The following is a 19,724-nucleotide window of genomic DNA, read 5'->3' as shown; positions in this document are numbered from 1 at the left end:
GCTCTTCTCAGCTATGAGCGGCACCTAAATTAACGTTAACACCTAGGACTTCACGCGTAAAGGCGCACTGCTGGCGCGCGTCCTTGCAGCATCCGGAGATGTGTCCTGTTTCAAAGCAGACTACACGCCTCCGGTGTGGTAACATTAATCAATAACAAAGCGGTGGTCATGAACTGTGAAAACTCGTGAGTTACAACAGTTACCAAACACAGTTGGTTCCTCTTTCTGTTCTTCACATGGCGAGTGATTCAAACCCACTTTAGTCCTCTTAGTCATGCTTACACAAACAAACATATCCCCTTCATAACTTAAACAAAATGATTTGTAGACACAAAAATAAAGAGGATGAGATTAAAAGCAAGCAAAATGTGTAAATATTTCTTCTGTTTTTACATCGCAGTTGTGTTTGGGTTTGTAAGTGGAAAAACAATTCCTTTTCATTACACACATGTTATAGTGATCATGGTATGGGTTAGGGTTAGTTTAAGTTGAATGCTCTTGAAGCTCAGGCGGTGTTTTTAAAGGGCACTCATTCACAAAAGTTGAGTAATTCAGTTCTGGGGTGGAGCTTTGTAAAGGCTGAAAAAAAACCTGGGCTTGACACATAACATTTTTTACAAAAAAGCCTGCATTACAAAATGGACATTTTGGGTTTAAAGTGGAAGGAAAGGTGTATGAAAGATACCACCCACCTGCATTGTGGGAAATGTAGGATCAGTGTTTTCTGGACCCCGTTTCTAAGAATAACTTGCTGCTGCTTTGATTTAAACCTGTTTTAAAAAAGAATCTGTTCATATAGTCAAATATGTAAGTCATTACTATTACATAAATAGTAGTGTATTAATCTGTTTAGAGTCCCCCGTTTTTATGCATGTGCAATATCAATATAGCTTGAGTACTCTAAATAACTAAAGACATTAAACGTTGCAATCTCTGATGGGCTAGAAACTTCAGGAGGGGATTTAAAACAATCCTGAACACAGGCAGAGACAGACATACATCTTGGCCTGAAAACTACAAAGGAATGATCAAAGAGGTACACGTTAGAGCTTCAACAATTATAGTCGATTAAATATAAAGGATTGCAAAAACATTCTATAAGTCAAATAACTTTTTTTTGGTTGAAAAATGACAAGCATTGAATGGTTCAAGGTTTTCAAATGTGAGAATGTTCAACTCATTCGCAGCTCTACAAGGAACTACAGCAGCAGCAAGGAACTCAAAGGGAACATTTTTTTTTTACAGTTCAGTGCATTTTGAATTTTGGAAAGGTTCCTTTGTTATCAGGCTCAGAAACAAACAGCAGCCCATTAACTTCAGAGACGATGTAGCCACGTACAGTCTGTGGATGTAGCTCACAAACAAGAAACCTCATTAAGGCCATGTCTGACTGTGACCTCCTGACAGAAAGAAACAATAGTTCAAACATACCAGACAGCACGCACACACTCACACACACACACAATCCAGATTTCTCTCCAGACCCAACAACACAACTGTACAGATGTGTTGATTTTTCATTGTCAGGGGGAAGGGAAGGGATGTATACTATTATGTTGGAGCAAATGGTGTGCACACAGCCATTAAAAACATTAACTTACAAAAACCTCCACACACAAACACACACAGAGACACAGTAATCCAGTGAGCATTTGGGACAGATTAGAGAAAATCTCATTGCGGGACACTCAATTGAGCTTTAAACATTTTACTTAAAAAGGCACAAACTATGATTTCCTGGTAAATTATTTTGATGTAAGAAATCAAAATGGAAAGACATATCCTTTTTTTTCTTCATGTAAATCGACATAACATTTTTCCATAACTCAGATATAAGCGTTGTGAAGGACTCCTCCCTAGATCAGTCTTTATTAGGATGTTTTTCTTAATTGTTAATTTCAAACCCTTAAGTTTTCCACTGTAATTGTTTTATTTTTTCCGAAAGTGCAATAATAATAATAAGAGAGCTTAATATCTGTTTCTCTCGATCTCCCACAGTACCTGAGGCCAGTGACTGTGCTACAAAGTCCACGTTGACGGACAGAAAGAAAGCCAGAGTGAAGAAAACAAATGGAACTCCAGAACACTACAACATAAAAAGAAGTTTTCAATGCAGGGATTTGATTTTGAAAACTGAGGATTCAATTACAAAAAAAAGAAAAAAAACATAAAAATCCTCCAAATTCAGTTTTAGAGATGAAATGCTTCCTGTGTCGCTCAGATTTAACATCAGCATGGTTCACCTTTTCCTCTTTACCTTGATCCCAAAACACACACCAAAGGAAGAAAAGAAAATCCTAAAAGGAGCAGATTTCTTTCATGTGAACCACTCGAATGGTTCCCCTGATCAACAGCTGACAACAGGTGCTCTTATGGAATCTAGAATACACAACTGTTTCAAACAGTATCTTTTTTCATATTCGAGCCACGGTATTCGAGTTTCATTGTTACAGCCTTTTTTAAAACTTTTTCTCAAGCCTCCGTTGTAATGCAGGTACGTTTATTTTTCGTCGATAAAGGAATCAAGAGTCTGTTGTGGAGTCAGTAGGACTGCAACATTCCTTAAACTCGCCAGTAGCATGGAGCACTGAGAACGAGAAAGAGACAGCGCGAGGGGGGGGGGGGGGAGGGTACAGAGTGACAGTGGGAATAAGGTGAGAGGGATAAAGAGGTGAGGGGGGAGCTGGAAAGAGATAGGGGACAGAGGGGGAGTCTGTGTAGTTGCTTCCATTTAAAACTTGACCGTGACCACAATGTTTCAAGTTCTCTCTGTGCTCTTCTTTCACTTGTGCCTCTGGAGGGCTTTCCTCTTTCTCCTTTTGAAGAAACAACAGCACCTGCAGGACAACAAAGGAACACTTTCAGTTCAGAAATAAAACATTTTGAGACACATCCATACAAAATATATTTGTTTATCAAAAAATTGTTCAACACACTGCTGGTTAGGGTTGGGTTTCAATAGCTCATGCACTGAATCACCTACGATCAACCTTCCCCTCATAAAAAGCAAAGCGCAATGTAGAAAACGTTCAGTGCATTTACATGCTTTCTCCAATTAGTCTGTTAGTTATCGTCATGTAAAACAAGAAACCTAGTATCCGTAGTTGAGCTAGTGGATAAGACATTCCTAATTTTCCTTAAATACATTTTTCCTAGAGAAAGCAGTCTTGGCCATCTAAACCCTGTTTCTAATCTGCCGTTTACAAATAAACATGGCCTGACAAAGACTACTTAAGTGAGATAATACAGATACATTTCTATAATTAAAATAATTCACTAAACAAAAAGTAGACCCTCAGGCTACATGGATTGGTTTTGGATGCTGCACAACTGTTTGTAAAATGTAGATCAGGAAGCAACATACAACAAGTATTTCACATCACAACATCAGTTAAGATAAGTGAGTAACGCTTCCTTCATAATGTTTGGGAAGGGGAGTAATCAAATGAAGATTGAGAAAATAAAAAAATGTTTTCTGAGATCAAATTGACTCCGGTATTTAGAATCTTTAAAATGCTATTAAACCCCAACCCTACTGCTGGGACAGCCGTTTCATACTTGGTTTCGTCAGCCACTTCAACCTCAGTGGGAGCGTTGATGGGAGCGTTGGAGTGTCCGGCTGTGGGATCATCAGTGTTCAGCTCGCCATTTGTTGAACTCATCACCTGCACGAGGACAGACAGGACACCAGAATAATCAAACAGATATATTGAGAAGCACTGACAGCAGGGTGGGGATGAACGCTCACATACACATTTGTAACCTTGTTTAACTCTAGTTATGTTTCCTCTCAGATAAGGAGAGCCTCAGCATGAAACCTTCACAGAAACTCAAAGCTTAGGCTCCCATTTGTTCATGTTTGTCTTAAAACAAAAGTTAGGTGCCCACATAGACATTGAAACAGGCCTGCTGTTATCAGTCCTCCTGGTTCAAATTACCTTTAAGAGTCACAGCAATAAGTCCAATGTTTTCAAGTTGAAGCACTTGGTGTAAGTGAGCTGTAGACTGGTGAGTTTAAATGTCTGGATTTAGTCCGACTCAAATGAACTCAAAAAGTTTTAAATCCCCAAATTGAACAAACTGACTGCTGAAGCGTTTCATTAGCTTCAGATAAAAAGAAAATATGAAAAAGGTCTTTAAAAATATGTCCGTAATTTTGCTTAGTATTAGTACAGGAGGAATGGTAACATCTATTTTGGTTTGTGTATAAGAGCACGTAAATACTGTTGTAAAAAACACATGAACATTTTGAACATATCCCTTTAAAGCTGCAATTCTATAAGCCAACAGTAGGTGGCATATCTGTTCCACAATTACTACAGAAGCCACTGCTTTTTTTTAAAAAGGCATACAATTGGCCTTTTTAAGTTAACATAGTTCAAGATTTTTTCATTTCATGTAGATGGCTCTACCAGAATTCTATTTAGGGAATTTAAAAACAAATATACATCTAATCTGCTTTTGGCTTATCAATTAATAATGTGTTTTCTAATGATTTAAGATTCTTCATTTTATGAGGTTTGCATGACAATCGCTTTTAAATGCCATCTTTGCATGGCCCTTCCTGTGGGCTGCCTGCACAGCAGATGAGGTGAAGGAAGCAGCGAGTGCGAACAGAACAAGCAAAGCACTGACACACAGGGATTCAAAAAGTGGGATGCAGACAGAGAGAGAGGGACAGAGAGAGAGAGGAGAGAGACAGAGAGCACCTGACAGGCAGGCAGTGCAGATTCAGTGTGAGAGGGGGGGTCAGACACATACAGAACAATGTGGTTTCATGCATTAGCCACCAGAGCAGCAGCAGCAGCAGCAGCAGCAGCAGCAGCAGCAGCAGCAGCAGTACCTGAACAGAGCCCCCCAGCCGCTCAGCTGTGAGGTGCGACCCCAGAGTCTCCTTATTGGTCACTGGAGTGGGCTGAGACTCACTTCCTTTGGGCTCAGGCGACTTGACGCAAAGAGCAAAAAGGGTTGAGGCAGGTGTTCGTGAAGTGGTGAGAAGGAGGAGAGGGGGGAAGGTTGTGGGGTGAGGGCGAGACAACGTTGTGGTGGGAGGGGGGGTGAGGGTAGAGGTGTTGAGGGAGGAGGGACAAGGAGGAAGGGGAGTGAATGAAAACAAAAACAAAAAAATTAAAGAAGACATCCTCCAAGCAGAAGCAGGCTTGTTAAGACAAACTATGTTAATAGGAGTAGAGGGAAGCTAAATGTAATGCGAAGCACAGAATAACACACTGTCAAAGTCATGCAGGAGTAAAAGAAAACAGCCTTGGTCCCCTCAACTAGCTCTGCATATTCAACAGACACACAATACTACTACTGTATTGAGAATTTGAGTAACAACATCACACGTTTAAATAAGAGTATTTTTTTTTAACATTGTGCTTTTGTTTGTGGACATTGAAATTGACTCTATACTTTAATAATCAATAAATATAACCTGAAAATACAGGTTAGTACAGTCATGGGAAATGTGCTGTGAACTGGAGGCGGTGCTTTGTGAGGTTCAAAAGGGTGGCAAGACGTTGCCCAGCCAATCTTGTAACATGGAGAGCCGTAAAAAGAGGTTAGAGTCCAATCATAAAATCTAATCCACGCCTTTTGTGGCTGTACGGGAAACAATGAGTCAGGCTCATCAAGTAAAACAACCTGATTTCCGGGTTTTGCGTCTATCAGAACAGTGTTTCCCCTATATGTTTTCAGCAGCGGCGCTGCGCCGCTGCTGAAATATGCGCGCCGCTGCTAGGGGGCGCAAGCCCCCAAGCAGATAAAAAAAAAAAAAAAAAAAAATTTTTTTTTTTTATTAAAATAATTATAAGTGCTGCCCCCTAGCGCTCGCGGCAACTTCGAGCCACCGATACGCGGGAAAGCTGTCATTTTCAGAGCTGAAGGAAAACTGCCTGACAAGACAGACAACAGCAAGTTGAAGCAGACATAACTTTATTTGGACACAATCACCTCAAGAAGAAGGTCATAACGCCATAAATGTAAGTTATTATAATTTAAAATGTTGTTACATTTAGATTAAGTAAATTAATACTTTGATAAAAGCCTACAGTTAAGAATGAATTACATCTAGCTAACTTAGCTAGTTTGTAAGGGATAATGTGCAGCGACGCGGTCATTATGGGGAAAAGAACACCCGACAGGCTGATCAGGATCCCGACGCGAAGCGGAGGGATCTAGATCTGCATGAAGGGTGGCAGAACCCAAGATATTCAAGTCACTGGGGCAGTGGAACGAAGTGGAGACATTTGGCACATTCATTACTAGGTGCCATGCTCTTTTGACACCTGATATTAAACTAAAAAATTGCCTGATGAAAGTGATGTAAATGAACAACAAAAATAAAATAAGTTACATATGTGTTATTGGCTATGGTAGTTTATTGGTATGTTCAATTATTTGATTATTAAAATGTAAAACAATCTTTTTCATATGGGTGTTTCGAGTTAGATCTAGTCTCTAGTCATTGTGTGCTCAAAGTGCACCAGATTGAAGCATTTTATATTAAAATGTAAAAACAAATCTTCCCGGGGGGGCATACCCCCGGACCCCCCTAGAGGATGTGATGTCCAACCACCAATTATGTTCATACAATACTGAATACATTTGAAACCTTTAATGATGTATGTGTCTTTCTTGTGCTGGCAGACAAATAGAAACATAATGGCGGGAAGCACTTCGCACGCGCACACACTTAAAATGTCCACGCGCGCCGCGCTCACATTTTGCTGGGCCCGCGTGCCTTAGCACCGCTGCTATGACTCCATCCTAGGGGAAACACTGCAGAAGGATATCTTTATAATGATCTACCCTTTCACTGAACAACCAAAGAACAAGGCTCGGATAGCATGCTTACAAAAGGACTAAATAAAAAACAAATATATAAATTCAACACTTTGTCACACACTAAGCATATAGCTTGTCATTACTGGTATGAACAATGCAAATTGCATTTTCAACTCATGCATGCAATGACTGGAGCTAAGAGTGGCAAGGTGTGAAGAATAAATTGAAGCTGAAAACGGTGCTTTGTTTCCCAGCTGGAGGAGAAACTGCCTCATGATCGTGCACGTCTACTCATCTACTGGTAAAGCATCAATATTGTCCGACTGAGACTTTCAGGGAAGGTGATGTCACTGCCCAGCAGCCGGACTGTAGACAGGAACATGAATCAAGGAGAAGTGGAACTGAGCGGCAGCCATTTTCTCCAGGAAGTTCATTACACTTGGGCAGAATAAAAGAAGCCTGGCAGAGGAACCTGAATGACCAGGCCGGCTGGTTGGTCGGTCAGATGGCTGCTTGACAGATTGGTTGATGGGTGTGATGTTTGTTATGTTTTACTGCTGATGGCCTCACCTGGTTTTTGGTCTGCTGTTGTGCTTTGTCTCTGCTGCTGGGCTGCAGGGGCGTGTCACCGGGGATAGGGCCTATTGGTGTGGGCTGTAGGTAAGACAAAGAAACCAACAGTGTCAAAATTCAGACCATTTAAAAAAGGACAGTTTAACCCAAAACCGAGTTGTAAAGGGCTCGAGATGTCTGAGTTCTACTGAACTGCCTGCATTCTCTCAGATACACACTCAAGAGTAATATCTCTTTCTGAGATCATGACCCAGTTGTTAATAGTTTCATATAGGAACTGTTTACTTTCTACAGATGTATACCCCCCCAGCCGCATGAGAAGAGACAAGGAAGGACGAGGGGCTAATGTTTACTTGTTGCTGCTTTTATCAATTTTTGTTAATAAATAATACTACAGGTAAGAGGACAACTTGTATTTCTCATTCAGGGGTGAACTGTCCCTTCTAAAGAGAAATAAAGACAACATGTAAATATCGAACCCCCATAATGTCAGCCATTTTATGCGACAGGGTTTGCAAAATGACTTGGTTATGATCTAATTGACAATGTTTTGACAAACTACAGCCTGAAAGACGTGGCTGTCTAATCAAAGGAAGAGGGTAAGGATGAGATATGTTTCAGTAAGTGGCACTCACAAGTGATTTGCCGACCCAGTCATATTCATAGTCAAAGACGTAGTTGTTCCTGTCGAACAGATCAGTGAAGAGCTTCCTCAAGTAGTCATAATCAGGCTTCTCAAAGAAGTCCAGCCTCCTCACATAGCGCAGGTAGGTGGCCATCTCTTCTGTAGCAAAGGAGAAAACGTTAATTTGCAATCTGGTTGAATAAGACCGAAATTAAATTAAATGGAAAACAAAAGGAAACGGTTTGGTTCTACTGACCAGGGAAGCTTTCACAAAGCACTTCAATGGGTGTCGCTCGTTTGGTGTCCCCGATTTTCTGATACCTCTCCTTCAAAGTGTCCGCCTGAAAGGAGACAAGAAAAAGGGCATATTACACTCAAATTAACACAAATACACAGTGGTGGGCAGTTTAAACAAATGGGTGTAGTATTCAAATATGTTTTATATGAGGCAATTATCTCACAGGGAGATGCAAATCCAGGTTGCTCGTTTTGAATTATTGAGACAAAACACAGATATGAAGAGCACTAAGGGCTGCTGCTTGTGTCTATTTTTCTTCCAAGACACTTCAGACTCTCCCCCAGTTATCAGAAAGACAGGAACACTCGTTCAGCACAATCCTACACCACTTTTACCAGAAGATGTAGCGACAACAAATAGAAGTTTAGATCTGATAATGAAAACGTCTGTATTTGTCGCAACAACAACAAGGCAGAGAGATTGTGGTGTTAGATAATGCTCATCATGTTCCTTCATTGTTTCTCTAACTAGGGCGACCCTTTCTTTAACTGAAAATTGGCCCTTTAATAGTGTTTTATTCGCCAGATAGTTTATACATTTTTTTTCTTGACGGCCAATTTGTTTATTTTCAACTTTTTAATACCGTTCTATTTTGAGATGTTTACATTTTAGAATTGTTTATTTCTACTCTTTTAATTTCTATGTATGGGCAATGGCTTGTTTTTTATGCTGCTGCAACGCAAACATTTCCCAACCTGAGATCAATAAAGTACATTTGATCTCATCTTTGACAGGAAGCATTCTTTTCAGGAAGTCTTCTTGGGAAACATGATTTGAATGAAGTGGTAAATGTACGTACCACAGTGTCATTCTATAGAGCCACTTTACACCAGTTCAATGCATCTAAAATGGTTGCACTTCATCGACTGATCATCAGACCAGTTTATCAGCAGTCCTCACTACACTGTAGCATTGTGCTGTTATACTTCATCTGGTCACTCTACTCCTCATTGTATTTTGATGCTAACCGTCATGATGTGTGTTTGTTGGTGAAAACTAGTTTTGTCTCGAGCCACCAGACATCCCCCACAGTCATCTACCAGGAGCTTCCTCCCACATAGCAAATGTTCAGATGAGGCGTCGTGTCTTCCAGTCCTTTCTTTGCACACCTTTGCTTTTGACGCCTGCAGACAGCCCATCAACAGCAGCTATAACCTGCCCTCCTGTCCTGACCTGTCGTCACACCTGTGTTTCCTGTCTTTTATCTCTCTCAGTGCACTGCACGTAAGGAGCTGGATGTCTTTGTTGAAATGCATAAGGGAACCCACATTTACAGTAGTTCTAAGTTTACTTTAGACTTTAGAAATATAAAAAATTCCCAGAGGTATAAATTGTTTTTCTGAGGGTCTTTTAGGTTCAACAAACAATACAGCTGGATCAGTGGGGAGACCTTGAAATGTCCCCAGTGTTAGAGGAGGAGGATGATGATGATGATGATGATAACTCTTTGTTGCTGAGGTCTTGCTGATGATAGCTATAGAACAGATAATGTACTGTAGAGTGCAGCAGGCAAAGGTGCATCTCTATTCTAAGCATTAAGAGGATTACAGGTGACTAATATAAATCAGTATGTCCCCACATTTGGATGATGTCAAATAGTACTAAAAAGTACCTTCAGGCCCTGCCAGGGAAGACTTCCTCGGAGGAAGTACATGAACATGTGACCCAGTGCCTCCAGATCATCCCTTCTGCTTTGCTCTGGAAGAAACAAGAGAAAATGGTGCTGTGTGAAATAAATCAATTGTATAGCCAGCTGGTAAGGTGAACAGGCGGCTGAGCAGTATGAAATGCAACATAGTTATCCAGGACTTCAAATTGTACATTATAAAAGGCTATGGTTAAGCTGAGAGGGTGGGGGGCAAATGTTGTTGATGTATCTGTACACATAACTGTTAGGACTCCATTAAACTAAATGCAAATGTGAGCAAATCGTGTCAATGCAAATCTAAAGGGCGAAACAAACTACAGCCCTGCTCTAGATATGTTCTTACCTTTTCCCAAGTGTGTGTTGATGCTCATGTAGCGCGCCGTCCCAGTCAGACTCTTGTGCTCCCGGTAGGGGATGTGTTTTTTGGTCTCGGGGTCTATGTACTCTTTGGCCAGACCAAAGTCGATGATGTGGATGGTGTGTTGCCTCTTGCTTCCAGGCCGCCCAACCAGGAAGTTCTCTGGCTTCACGTCTCTGTATATCAGACTCTTGGTGTGGACGTACTCCATCCGCGTAATCTAGACACCCAATAAGCAGGTCAAGATTAGTCATTCAAAATGTCAATTGCTCAATTATCCAAAGATTTAAAATATAAAAATAAACTATTTAAAGTTTTTTTTTTTTACCTTAGGCTATACTGAATACAGAGCTTTATTACACTATTACATTCAACTATAGTACAACATATTTTCAATGACTATCAAATACACATTTGTTTTCAAAACAGCAATGCTACAATGCATACCGTAGCATTCCCTCGACTATGTACATAAAGTAGCCAAAGTGGCACTTTATTTTCAGTAGATCTTAAAATAATAAAATCTAGCTCATGTAATTATACACCTGCAGCACTCCTCCTCCCCGGGCCTTACCAGCTGTATGGCTATCATGAGGACGGTCTTGAGGGAGAAGGTTCGGTCACAGAGGTCGAACAGGTCCTCTAGACTGGGGCCGAGCAGCTCCAGCACCATGGCGTTGTATTTCCCGCAAGGACCAAAGTAGTACACCTGAGGGATTCCCTCTGTGGAGACACAAATACACACCATAAAGATACTTTTGTCACAATAACATATTCTCCTCTTGCCTGACAAGATTTTTTTTTGTAGGTTGAGTATGGACAGCACATGCTGAGAAAAGCTCCAGAAACCACTCAACCATGGGCATCTGGGATATAAGGGTGCAGAGAGCAACATGAAAAAGCTGCTGATGTCATCACAGTGTTGTAGCATAAAAATGTGGTCGGTGCACTGTGACTTTTATTTTTGTATTTCCCAAGAACTAATTTCTTCTGTGTCATCTATGCGTCATATGAGCTGTGGATGGAATTTAATACTTAATATTTTCAAAACATGGTGACCTGGTTTAATACTTGTACTGATACAATACATATCATTATTAGTGAGGAGAATATGCAAGTGGAGTGAAAGGCGCTTCAAGAATCATCACCCTGGTGTGATAAGAAAGTTTGTGAGTAGACTCTTCATTGTCAAAACTGCAGCAATGACAAAGTAAACTTCAGTTGGCTTCCCTCAACATGTTTGTCAGAAACAGGCATGGCCTACAGTTGCTTTACCTCTAAAGTAGGATTCAAAGGAAAGGTGTCTAAAGAAACATCAGTGACAGTTAGCAGCTCACTGTGAACAACTGTAAATAGCCTTTGCTACTAGAAACCACCACACCCATTTTGTGGTAATGTGTATGACTTCCAAAGAATGTGGATGGATCAACATGGCTGTATGTGCTTTCTTAATGTCATGTTTTTGCCAGAGGGAATTGTGGGGCGTGGGTATATTTAAACTCAAATCTTGTACTAATTGGGTGCAAGGTAGGGTACTAAAACATCAAAAAAACAAAGAGTCTCAATGACCTAATGCTGCTGTTTCCTAACGTCTGCCTGACTCAGACTAAACAGCTTTGTCACAATAAAATGATCTGCCAAAGCCTGTAAAGAACCAGCATCGTATTTCACAAACACTCTTGAATAACATTCAACAGCCCACTGGAAATAGATAAGTTATGCTACGTAGACACAAAAAAACACTAATTCATCTAAGAGTTTTCAGCCCTGGTGTATTGAAATGTCAGAGGCACTTTCTCATGCATCTTTTTGCCTGAAAATTCACTATCTTCTGATACACTTAGAAAAGTTGTAGCCTATCAAGACTTCCAATACGAGTATTGGAAATATTTCCGATACAGCTTAAAATCCTAGATCGGGTATCAGCACGAGATATCAAGTTATCATATCCTCTATCAGTTATTTAAACCAACACAGATAAAACTACAGTTGCCACTTGCTACCTGATTCATACTGTGGATTTTGGTTTAACCCACAGGTGTCGGACTGGTACTCAGTATTGGCTGATAAGCAAGTTGAGATCTTTCCACGATCAAAACTACCTGGCATCTCCCTGAAAGCTCACTAACAATAAGACACCACATCAGTGCTGCTTCAAGAGCAGGCGGAGCAGTGAGAACTGAGAGTTACACAAGAAAATAAAGAGAATCGATGAGACAAAGATCCAGAAACAAAAGGAGACGGGGAACGAAAGAATGGGCAAGCACATTTCTACTGGTCTGTAAGAGAAATTAATCAAAGTTTGACAGAGATAAATCAGTTAGGAGTTAGGATTTGTAAATATTCAGTTTTGATCCTGTCAGCTGCTAGCCAGGGGAGAGTTTACAGTCAGATGTATCTGATGTACCTCTCAACACCAGTCCAACAAGACACACTGCACATATGCAAACTGACGCACACACTCCCATGCACGCACACACAACACCTGTCTAATCTTTAGTCTCTATGATGTTCCCAGTAATGAAGCCCATGACAGATGAAGCAGTGACAAGAGATCATTGGGACGGCTGATTCATCAAAGCCCGGCCCTAATCTAGAGGGCATTCAAAGCACAGTCATCACGAGAGGAAAAGCACACTGTGTAATATCATCTTCAGCTGGTGGATGTGAGCAAAGACTAGAGGTTTACGGCAGCTGTAAGCACCACACAGCACATTTTGGGGGTTATTTCTGTCTAACCTTAATATATATAGGGATATAACTTACTTAGAATAGCTCTGCAAAATAGTATATGCGAGATTATGCGAGATGTGATGATTGTCACAAAATTAAACATAATAACAAAACATTGAAATCAATATAGAATCCTGTAAATTGTCTAACACGGAAGCACTTCAAAATCAGGAGGATAAAGCATGAATGCCAAACATCATTTGATCAGACAACACTTGGGATGTCTTCATGAGCCAAATAACCCTTTCAGCAGGAGGCCTCTCTAAATGATAAACAATCGGAGAACTCAATTAATTCTGTATCAATAAATGCCTATAATTCTTTAGCATAAAGTAACATCAAAACAACATCCAACTGTGTTCAGCATTATGGGATATGTTCTGCCTTTCATTGCACACAATGTCAGCTGTGCTCTGACCCCCGCTGTCTCGAAAACACGAGTCAATCCAACCTATTGTATCTGCAGGAAGGCCTTCTGAGGGGACACAGTAAGAGGGGAGGCTGCATCATGGCAGCTGAAGACAATGTTGCCCTACAATGAAATGTCAGAGTTAAGGGCCAGAGCAGAGAAGGCTGGAGTAGAGAGGAGGAGAGGAGGAGGAGAGGACAGGGGATGCGTATTAAAGATTTAGATCATGAGTCGAGTGCACTGAGAGGAGAAGAAGACGTGACTTCCATTAGGCCCAGTGCTCTGGAGATGTTCTCACAAGGCTGAAATGTGATCAGCACGGCACAGACTGAGCCTGGACCTGTTAATGCAACATAGCTCCTGAGCAGAAGTATCCAACAAAATGCCAATTAGCTGAATATCTAGTAAGGGAATTTACAACAGCAATTCCTCTTTTGTAAACAATTCTATTTACCAAATAAAAGCTCGTAACAAGACAATTATTTCAATTTAAACTAGGGCACTTTCCTCTAAAAGGCAAAACAGCTCTCTTCATTCACTGCGAGCAAAACCAGTCACAAGAAGGTTCCCTATCAGATGGACTAGACCTTTTGTCTTTGAAATTATTCATGAGCAAGTTGTCATTCTTTATATAAACCATTGCACCGCTGCATAATGTTCCAGTTGGCCTAATTTGCTGTTTAAATTGCATCCTTTCCATTGTGATTGCTGTTCAAATGCGATGCTGAAATGACTCATCATTAAGCCCTACAAATAGACATGTGGTCAAGCCACCATTAGACAAATGGAATACTGGGAAACAATAATAATGTCACAATAAAAGGAACCCGTTTTAGTCACTATTAGCTTGCCATTGGGAAATAAGACATTTACAACATGCTCTTTTTATAAATCATAGCAACAATATTCATAAATAAAAATAGTAATTGTCAGCATCTGTTTTTATTAATTGTTTATTGTTAATTGCTATTCGCTTATATGGTGCACCTATCTCCATGGCCTAGCTTCTAGTGAGTTGTTAAAAAATAATCTTATCAATCTAGCCTGAAATAATTCTAGAACTGAGGTCCACACAAACTGTCTTTTTTTTTAAATTAGTAAAGCTTTGACATGGCATAAGAATCCATAATTTGTATGAAATAATATCATCAGCATTGGGCCTTTGTCACTGACCAGGCATATCGTGCCCTTAAAAGCCTTGGTGGGGCTCATAAATATTCACAGGCATGCTGATGATCACTGAATCATTTTCAAGGGGGAACCCTTCTTATGTGACACTCATTAACAGACACGCAATAGTGCATCCATGACTGAATGAAGTCAATTAGACACCAAAAAAAGTTACACAGTTTGACCATAAAATCAATCAAAGTTTATTTATATTTATCTCAGGGGACGTTACAGTAGGGCTGCTCAATTAATCTTATTTTAAATCGCAATTACGATTTTGGCTTGCAACGATTATGAAAACAACATCATCTAAATAAAATGATTTTTTTTAATTATTATTTTTTACAGGTTTTTCAGCTGAATTATACTTAAAGTTCAGGGTAATCAACTGTTAAAAACATACTGTTCAATTTTTTTTTTCAATAAATGGATGTTTTCAAAGTAAATGGATAATCGTTTTTAATAATCGTGATATCAATTATTGACCCAAATAATCGAGATTATGATTTTTGCCATTATCAAGCAGCTCTACGTTAGAGTTTGTAAAGAATTTGAATACGACACCCTCTGTCCTTAGACCCTCAAATCATCTCTTCAGCCAATCCGCTGACAACAGTAGCTAACATACAAAACACTCTTTACCATAAATCAGCCCATTATTTAGAGCTGGTATTACTAATTAGAGGAACAAAAAAATGACGGGTTTGCTGTATATTTTCCCAAATATCTGTGAACTTGGAAGCAGATCCAGCTAGGATGTGTTCAGGACAGGAGAGAATTAACAGTGTGCAGATAAGCTCCTCCTGGGCGTTAAGCGCAGAGTCGTCCATGCTGTGACATTTTTGAGGCTCTTGGGTGCAGGACTAACAGGGTCACATGTCCCCATTTAGCAAAGTTGACAACATAAGTACTTTTAATCTGTTGCCTTGACTCCTCCCATGCTAGACAGACAAGCCAGCCTTTTTGCCATATCACCGTGGAGCTAGACAGTCCTCAGCTGGAGACCTGCTTGAATGTGTACTATTATTGTAGCCCATATTTCTGTTCAGGAGGAGAAACACACCATCTTCTAAACATTATGAACATTTGGATATCAACATGTGTTTGGATCGGATATACCCAAATATCCCGATGCAGGTCTTTGTATGAGGGAGGTTGAGTTATGTAGGTCCTATTTTTTTTAAAGGTATTTTTTGGCCAGCGTTCCAGACAAAACGGGAGACAGAGGGGAGGACATTGGCAGCATTTAGCAGAATTCACCACCTGTTCAATCTGAACATTTTTTGATTATTTCAGAAAAGCAGCAGGATCTTACCAACGATTTGGAAATGCAATATATCTTATCATGTCTCTATTTTTGAAAGATTTTTAAAATAACATATGACAGTTGTCAAAGGTCAACATGAAATCACTAGTACTGCGTGAACATTATGCATAATAGAAACAGTGTATATATATTATAATATGATATATAATAATATAGGGATTTCTCTATTTAAATAAATACATCATGATACTTATAGGCTATGCTCCAGAATACGTCATTCAGAATCTTTAGATTTAATGTTGTTAGATATCAATGAAGCAAATCGATTTAGAGTGAATGAAAAAAGTCATTTTAAAACAATACATCATGTGCACGCTTTGATGCTCGCAGTATTACAGTGTGAAAATGGCCATGGCTGGGTGTAAGTGCAAACCACAAGTTTGCATACTATGTTGTTGATATAAGAAATAGAAATATAATGTGTGAATGCAACAAGTGTGCGATTGAACAACAGGGAAAGTGACAGAGTGGATGAGCTGTTAGGGATCGTTGCAGAGAATAAATAAGCAGTTAAGTTGAATCGATTTTATTAAATGTACAATCACACATGTAAACAATTAAATCTGATCATTCTTCTGATAAAGGATCAGGGAATAATATCGATGGTGAGTTTCCTACATCCTTTACGGTGTTAATGTGTCTCATACGCAGGGTGCGAACTCAATCTACATCACTTTATATTTTTGTTTCACCATGTAAAATGTGCCTGCTAATTTGAGTGAAATTTAGAAAGTGTGTTTTGTAAGTCTTGTACTTAATGTTGAATTGTAGTTCACATCCGTAAAAAGATGTGTAGCAGGAACTAGAATCATTTAGTCGAGTCACGAATAGTGTAATTATGTTCAGCATGCATTTGGAAACAGCGTCATGTCTGCTTGTTCTATTATTCACCTGTGCCTGTGACTTGTTGTGTGGAAGGGCTAGGAATGTGTAATGTTGCACAACCCGAGTCTTGCGTTAACACGAGTAAGGCTGAAGGTCAGCTGTGGTTTTATTAGAAGATGGTGAGGATGTGTTTAATGCACCAGAGGAAAACAACCAAAGCCAGATAGAGACAAAACTGTACGACAGGAATCCTCCGTATTATCACGTAAAATGGTAGAGGAGATGACAATTACAGTTACCTGCCTGGTATGGTAACTTGACAGTGCAGTCAAAGTCACAGATCGCTCGCCTGGTACAGAGTGCTATGAAAATGATGGTGGTTAAAAAAACACCCATCTCTCCAAAACATATACGAGCAGTCCATTATTAGACAGGCAAAAACAAATGGTGTCTGATCCCACCCACATACTCCAACCAGAATTCCAGCTCCTACCTTCTGGTAGAAGGTTCAGGGTTCCCAAGAGCAGGCTGAACCGCTATAAGCACTCATTCCTACCTATGGGCGATTGAGCTTCTTAACATTCACATGTAATGAAATGTACTTTTGAAATGTTGGCCATGAGGGGTAGTGCAATAGGTCGCCATTGTCAGTGTGTGCGTCTGTGTATTGTGTTTGTTCAAACAGTGTATGACTGATGATATGTGTATGTCTCTTAATGTCCACTATGTTTGTATATGTACATGTATGCGGAACGGCAAGACGGAGTCCAGAACAAATGTCCTTACGGGGACAATAAAGTATGTCGTATCGTATACTTTTGAGTTTATGTGGAGGCGTGCATTGGGTAACATTTGCTCAGAGATCAAAATGACAGCCATAAAAAAGGAACCACACCCTGTAAGCAATGCATGCTCGATAATTCCCCTGCAATCTTCAGGCAGCACACAGTCAATCAGGGAGCCAGAGGATACTGTGGGAAGCTATCCAAGTAGACACACCATAATGGCCTGACTGCTTTTAGAGGGCCGTCTAAAAATAGTCAAGGACTGCCCCAATGCCCCACCTCCTTATCAACAGAGGAGGGCTTTTGCTCTGGCATAAGGAGCCAGGCATGTGTCACAAAATTAGACCGCGACACACATTTGTCATACTGGGGAGGATCACTGTAACAAGAGTCTTACAAGGATATATGATATTTGATTTTTCAAATCTAATTTTTATACAATGATCATCAAGTACATACCCAAACAGAAACTCTCCGAAAGGGTCCAGTGCTGTCCAGCTGAAAAACTGAGAATCTGACAGAAGCTTCCCATGGCTCCTTAGGTCTGACTACAAACTCTACATTGCTTTCCATGCTACACTGAAAGTTATCGGTCAGTCTTCCCCAAGATGCCAGATCATATGTGCCTTTTATTAACATTGCTCCTGACTTCCAAGTTGCATATTTAAATAAAATGGATGAGAAGGTTAAAGCAGAATTTGAAGGAGAAGTTATCCCTTTAATAGACTAAGTTAGCCTACTATAATTTAAGCTAAAACAACATGTAATAACATGTCAATTGGGACATGCATTTTGTTAATTACAAAGGACAAAAAAAGAACTAATGGCGCATTACTCTAAGTAAGACACTGCACAGACATTTTTATCTTGTCGGTATGGCTAAGTAGTAGGGACATGTTTGCAATTTGTGTCTGCTTTTAAGAGCCCAGCCCAATCGACACATGCATAGACACAAACTTACAAACATGACAGGTGTGCACTTTCCAAAAACAGCCAGCCAGGATGTGATGAGGAAATAAATGAAGTCCCAGTTCCTCCCAAACATCTGACTCTGCCTCTTCTCTCACTCTCTGTAACTAACTGACCAGCCAGACCAGATCAAAGAGCTGCTGCCCTGGAGCCACTGCAGCTATGCATCATAGCACATTAACATGTTCGGGTCTATAGAGGTGGGATTAGAAGCCAGAAAGCAGGCTCTCCTTGCAGCCATTGGCTTCCACAGATGTAGAGACACACGCTGTGAAATTTGGCCTAAAGTAAGATGGAAGCTGTTGGAGTTTGTGTCTCTGTTTCCCAGAGCTTTTGAAAATGCATTTTCTCTTTTCCATTTTGCCTTACATCCACACCAAGCTGGCAATTTTCAAATAAAAAAAAGTTATTTTCCTGATTAGATGATTTGAATCTGAAAACAGTGGTCTCACGTTGTAGAGCAGAGAGGGAACCGAGCTTTTACAACAAAAAAATATGATCTATGCTAATTGAATGACAACAGAGGAAGGTCAATCTTATTTGTACATGCAATATAAAAACCTAAAGTAAGTATTCACCCATGTCTGTTTCTTAAAAATAAAAGGCAGAATAGGAGATGATGGAGTGCGTTCTCTCTGTCCAGCCAAATGGTGTGTGAAAGGCCCATTTACATTTTAACTCATCGTTATGATGCTGTCTATCAGAGAATAATAATAAACATATCTCTTACCTGAATTTCCCAACTGTTTGTAAAATCTATACTCCAAGTGGAGCTGCGGCGCCCTGGACTTTATAGGTTCCTGAATGAGAGAAGAGAAAGCAAAGTTAGTTTGAAATATGACATCACTTACAAATGAGTTAACGTCCAACACAGTATACTTCTACAATGACATGTTGGCCGCAATTCAAATTGTAGGGGGGAATCATTTTTTCAATAGAAAAAAATAGTGCCGTGTATATACAGTATATAAAAATAAGGATAATAAGCTCATTTGAAAGAAAGTCATTTTAAAACATGAATATTTGAACAGCTTTCAGTTCACACAATGCAGAGGAATTAAAGATTCATTACACAAGTTGAGAGCTTCACCGCAAGGGAAGAAAGTAGTCCGTGAGTGACAGCCTTTGCATACAAATCACCATGATTAACCCGGCCTGCAATAAACTTAAATACCTACAGTACAATGGTAATTTCAATGCCTAATAGAACTGAAATTA

General features: G+C 39.9%; 1 protein-coding gene across 4 annotated transcripts in view; it reads right to left on the bottom strand.

Annotated features, from left to right (window-relative positions):
- Positions 1–1,692: 1,692 nt before the first annotated feature.
- The window catches only part of csnk1g2b (casein kinase 1, gamma 2b), a 35,600-nt gene continuing 17,568 nt past the window's right edge, over positions 1,693–19,724 (bottom strand). Inside the window, exons 3-12 of one of the 4 annotated variants that reach the window (XM_079645922.1) lie at positions 19,237–19,306; positions 10,863–11,011; positions 10,274–10,508; positions 9,895–9,980; positions 8,241–8,325; positions 7,995–8,143; positions 7,357–7,440; positions 4,844–4,945; positions 3,559–3,665; positions 1,693–2,837 (exon numbers count right to left, since the gene is read on the bottom strand). In XM_079645922.1, coding sequence (XP_079502048.1) covers positions 2,783–2,837; positions 3,559–3,665; positions 4,844–4,945; positions 7,357–7,440; positions 7,995–8,143; positions 8,241–8,325; positions 9,895–9,980; positions 10,274–10,508; positions 10,863–11,011; positions 19,237–19,306 — 1,122 coding nt within the window. In that variant the 3' untranslated portion in view covers positions 1,693–2,782. The remainder of the gene's footprint in view (positions 2,838–3,558; positions 3,666–4,843; positions 4,946–7,356; positions 7,441–7,994; positions 8,144–8,240; positions 8,326–9,894; positions 9,981–10,273; positions 10,509–10,862; positions 11,012–19,236; positions 19,307–19,724) is intronic. The other 3 variants (XM_079645923.1, XM_079645924.1, XM_079645925.1) reach the window with 3 other exon arrangements.

Source organism: Notothenia rossii (assembly GCF_949606895.1).
Source record: "Notothenia rossii genome assembly, chromosome: 1".
Taxonomy (NCBI): domain Eukaryota; kingdom Metazoa; phylum Chordata; class Actinopteri; order Perciformes; family Nototheniidae; genus Notothenia; species Notothenia rossii.
Note: the sequence above shows the minus strand (reverse complement) of the source record. Positions and strands in the feature narration are given on the sequence as shown.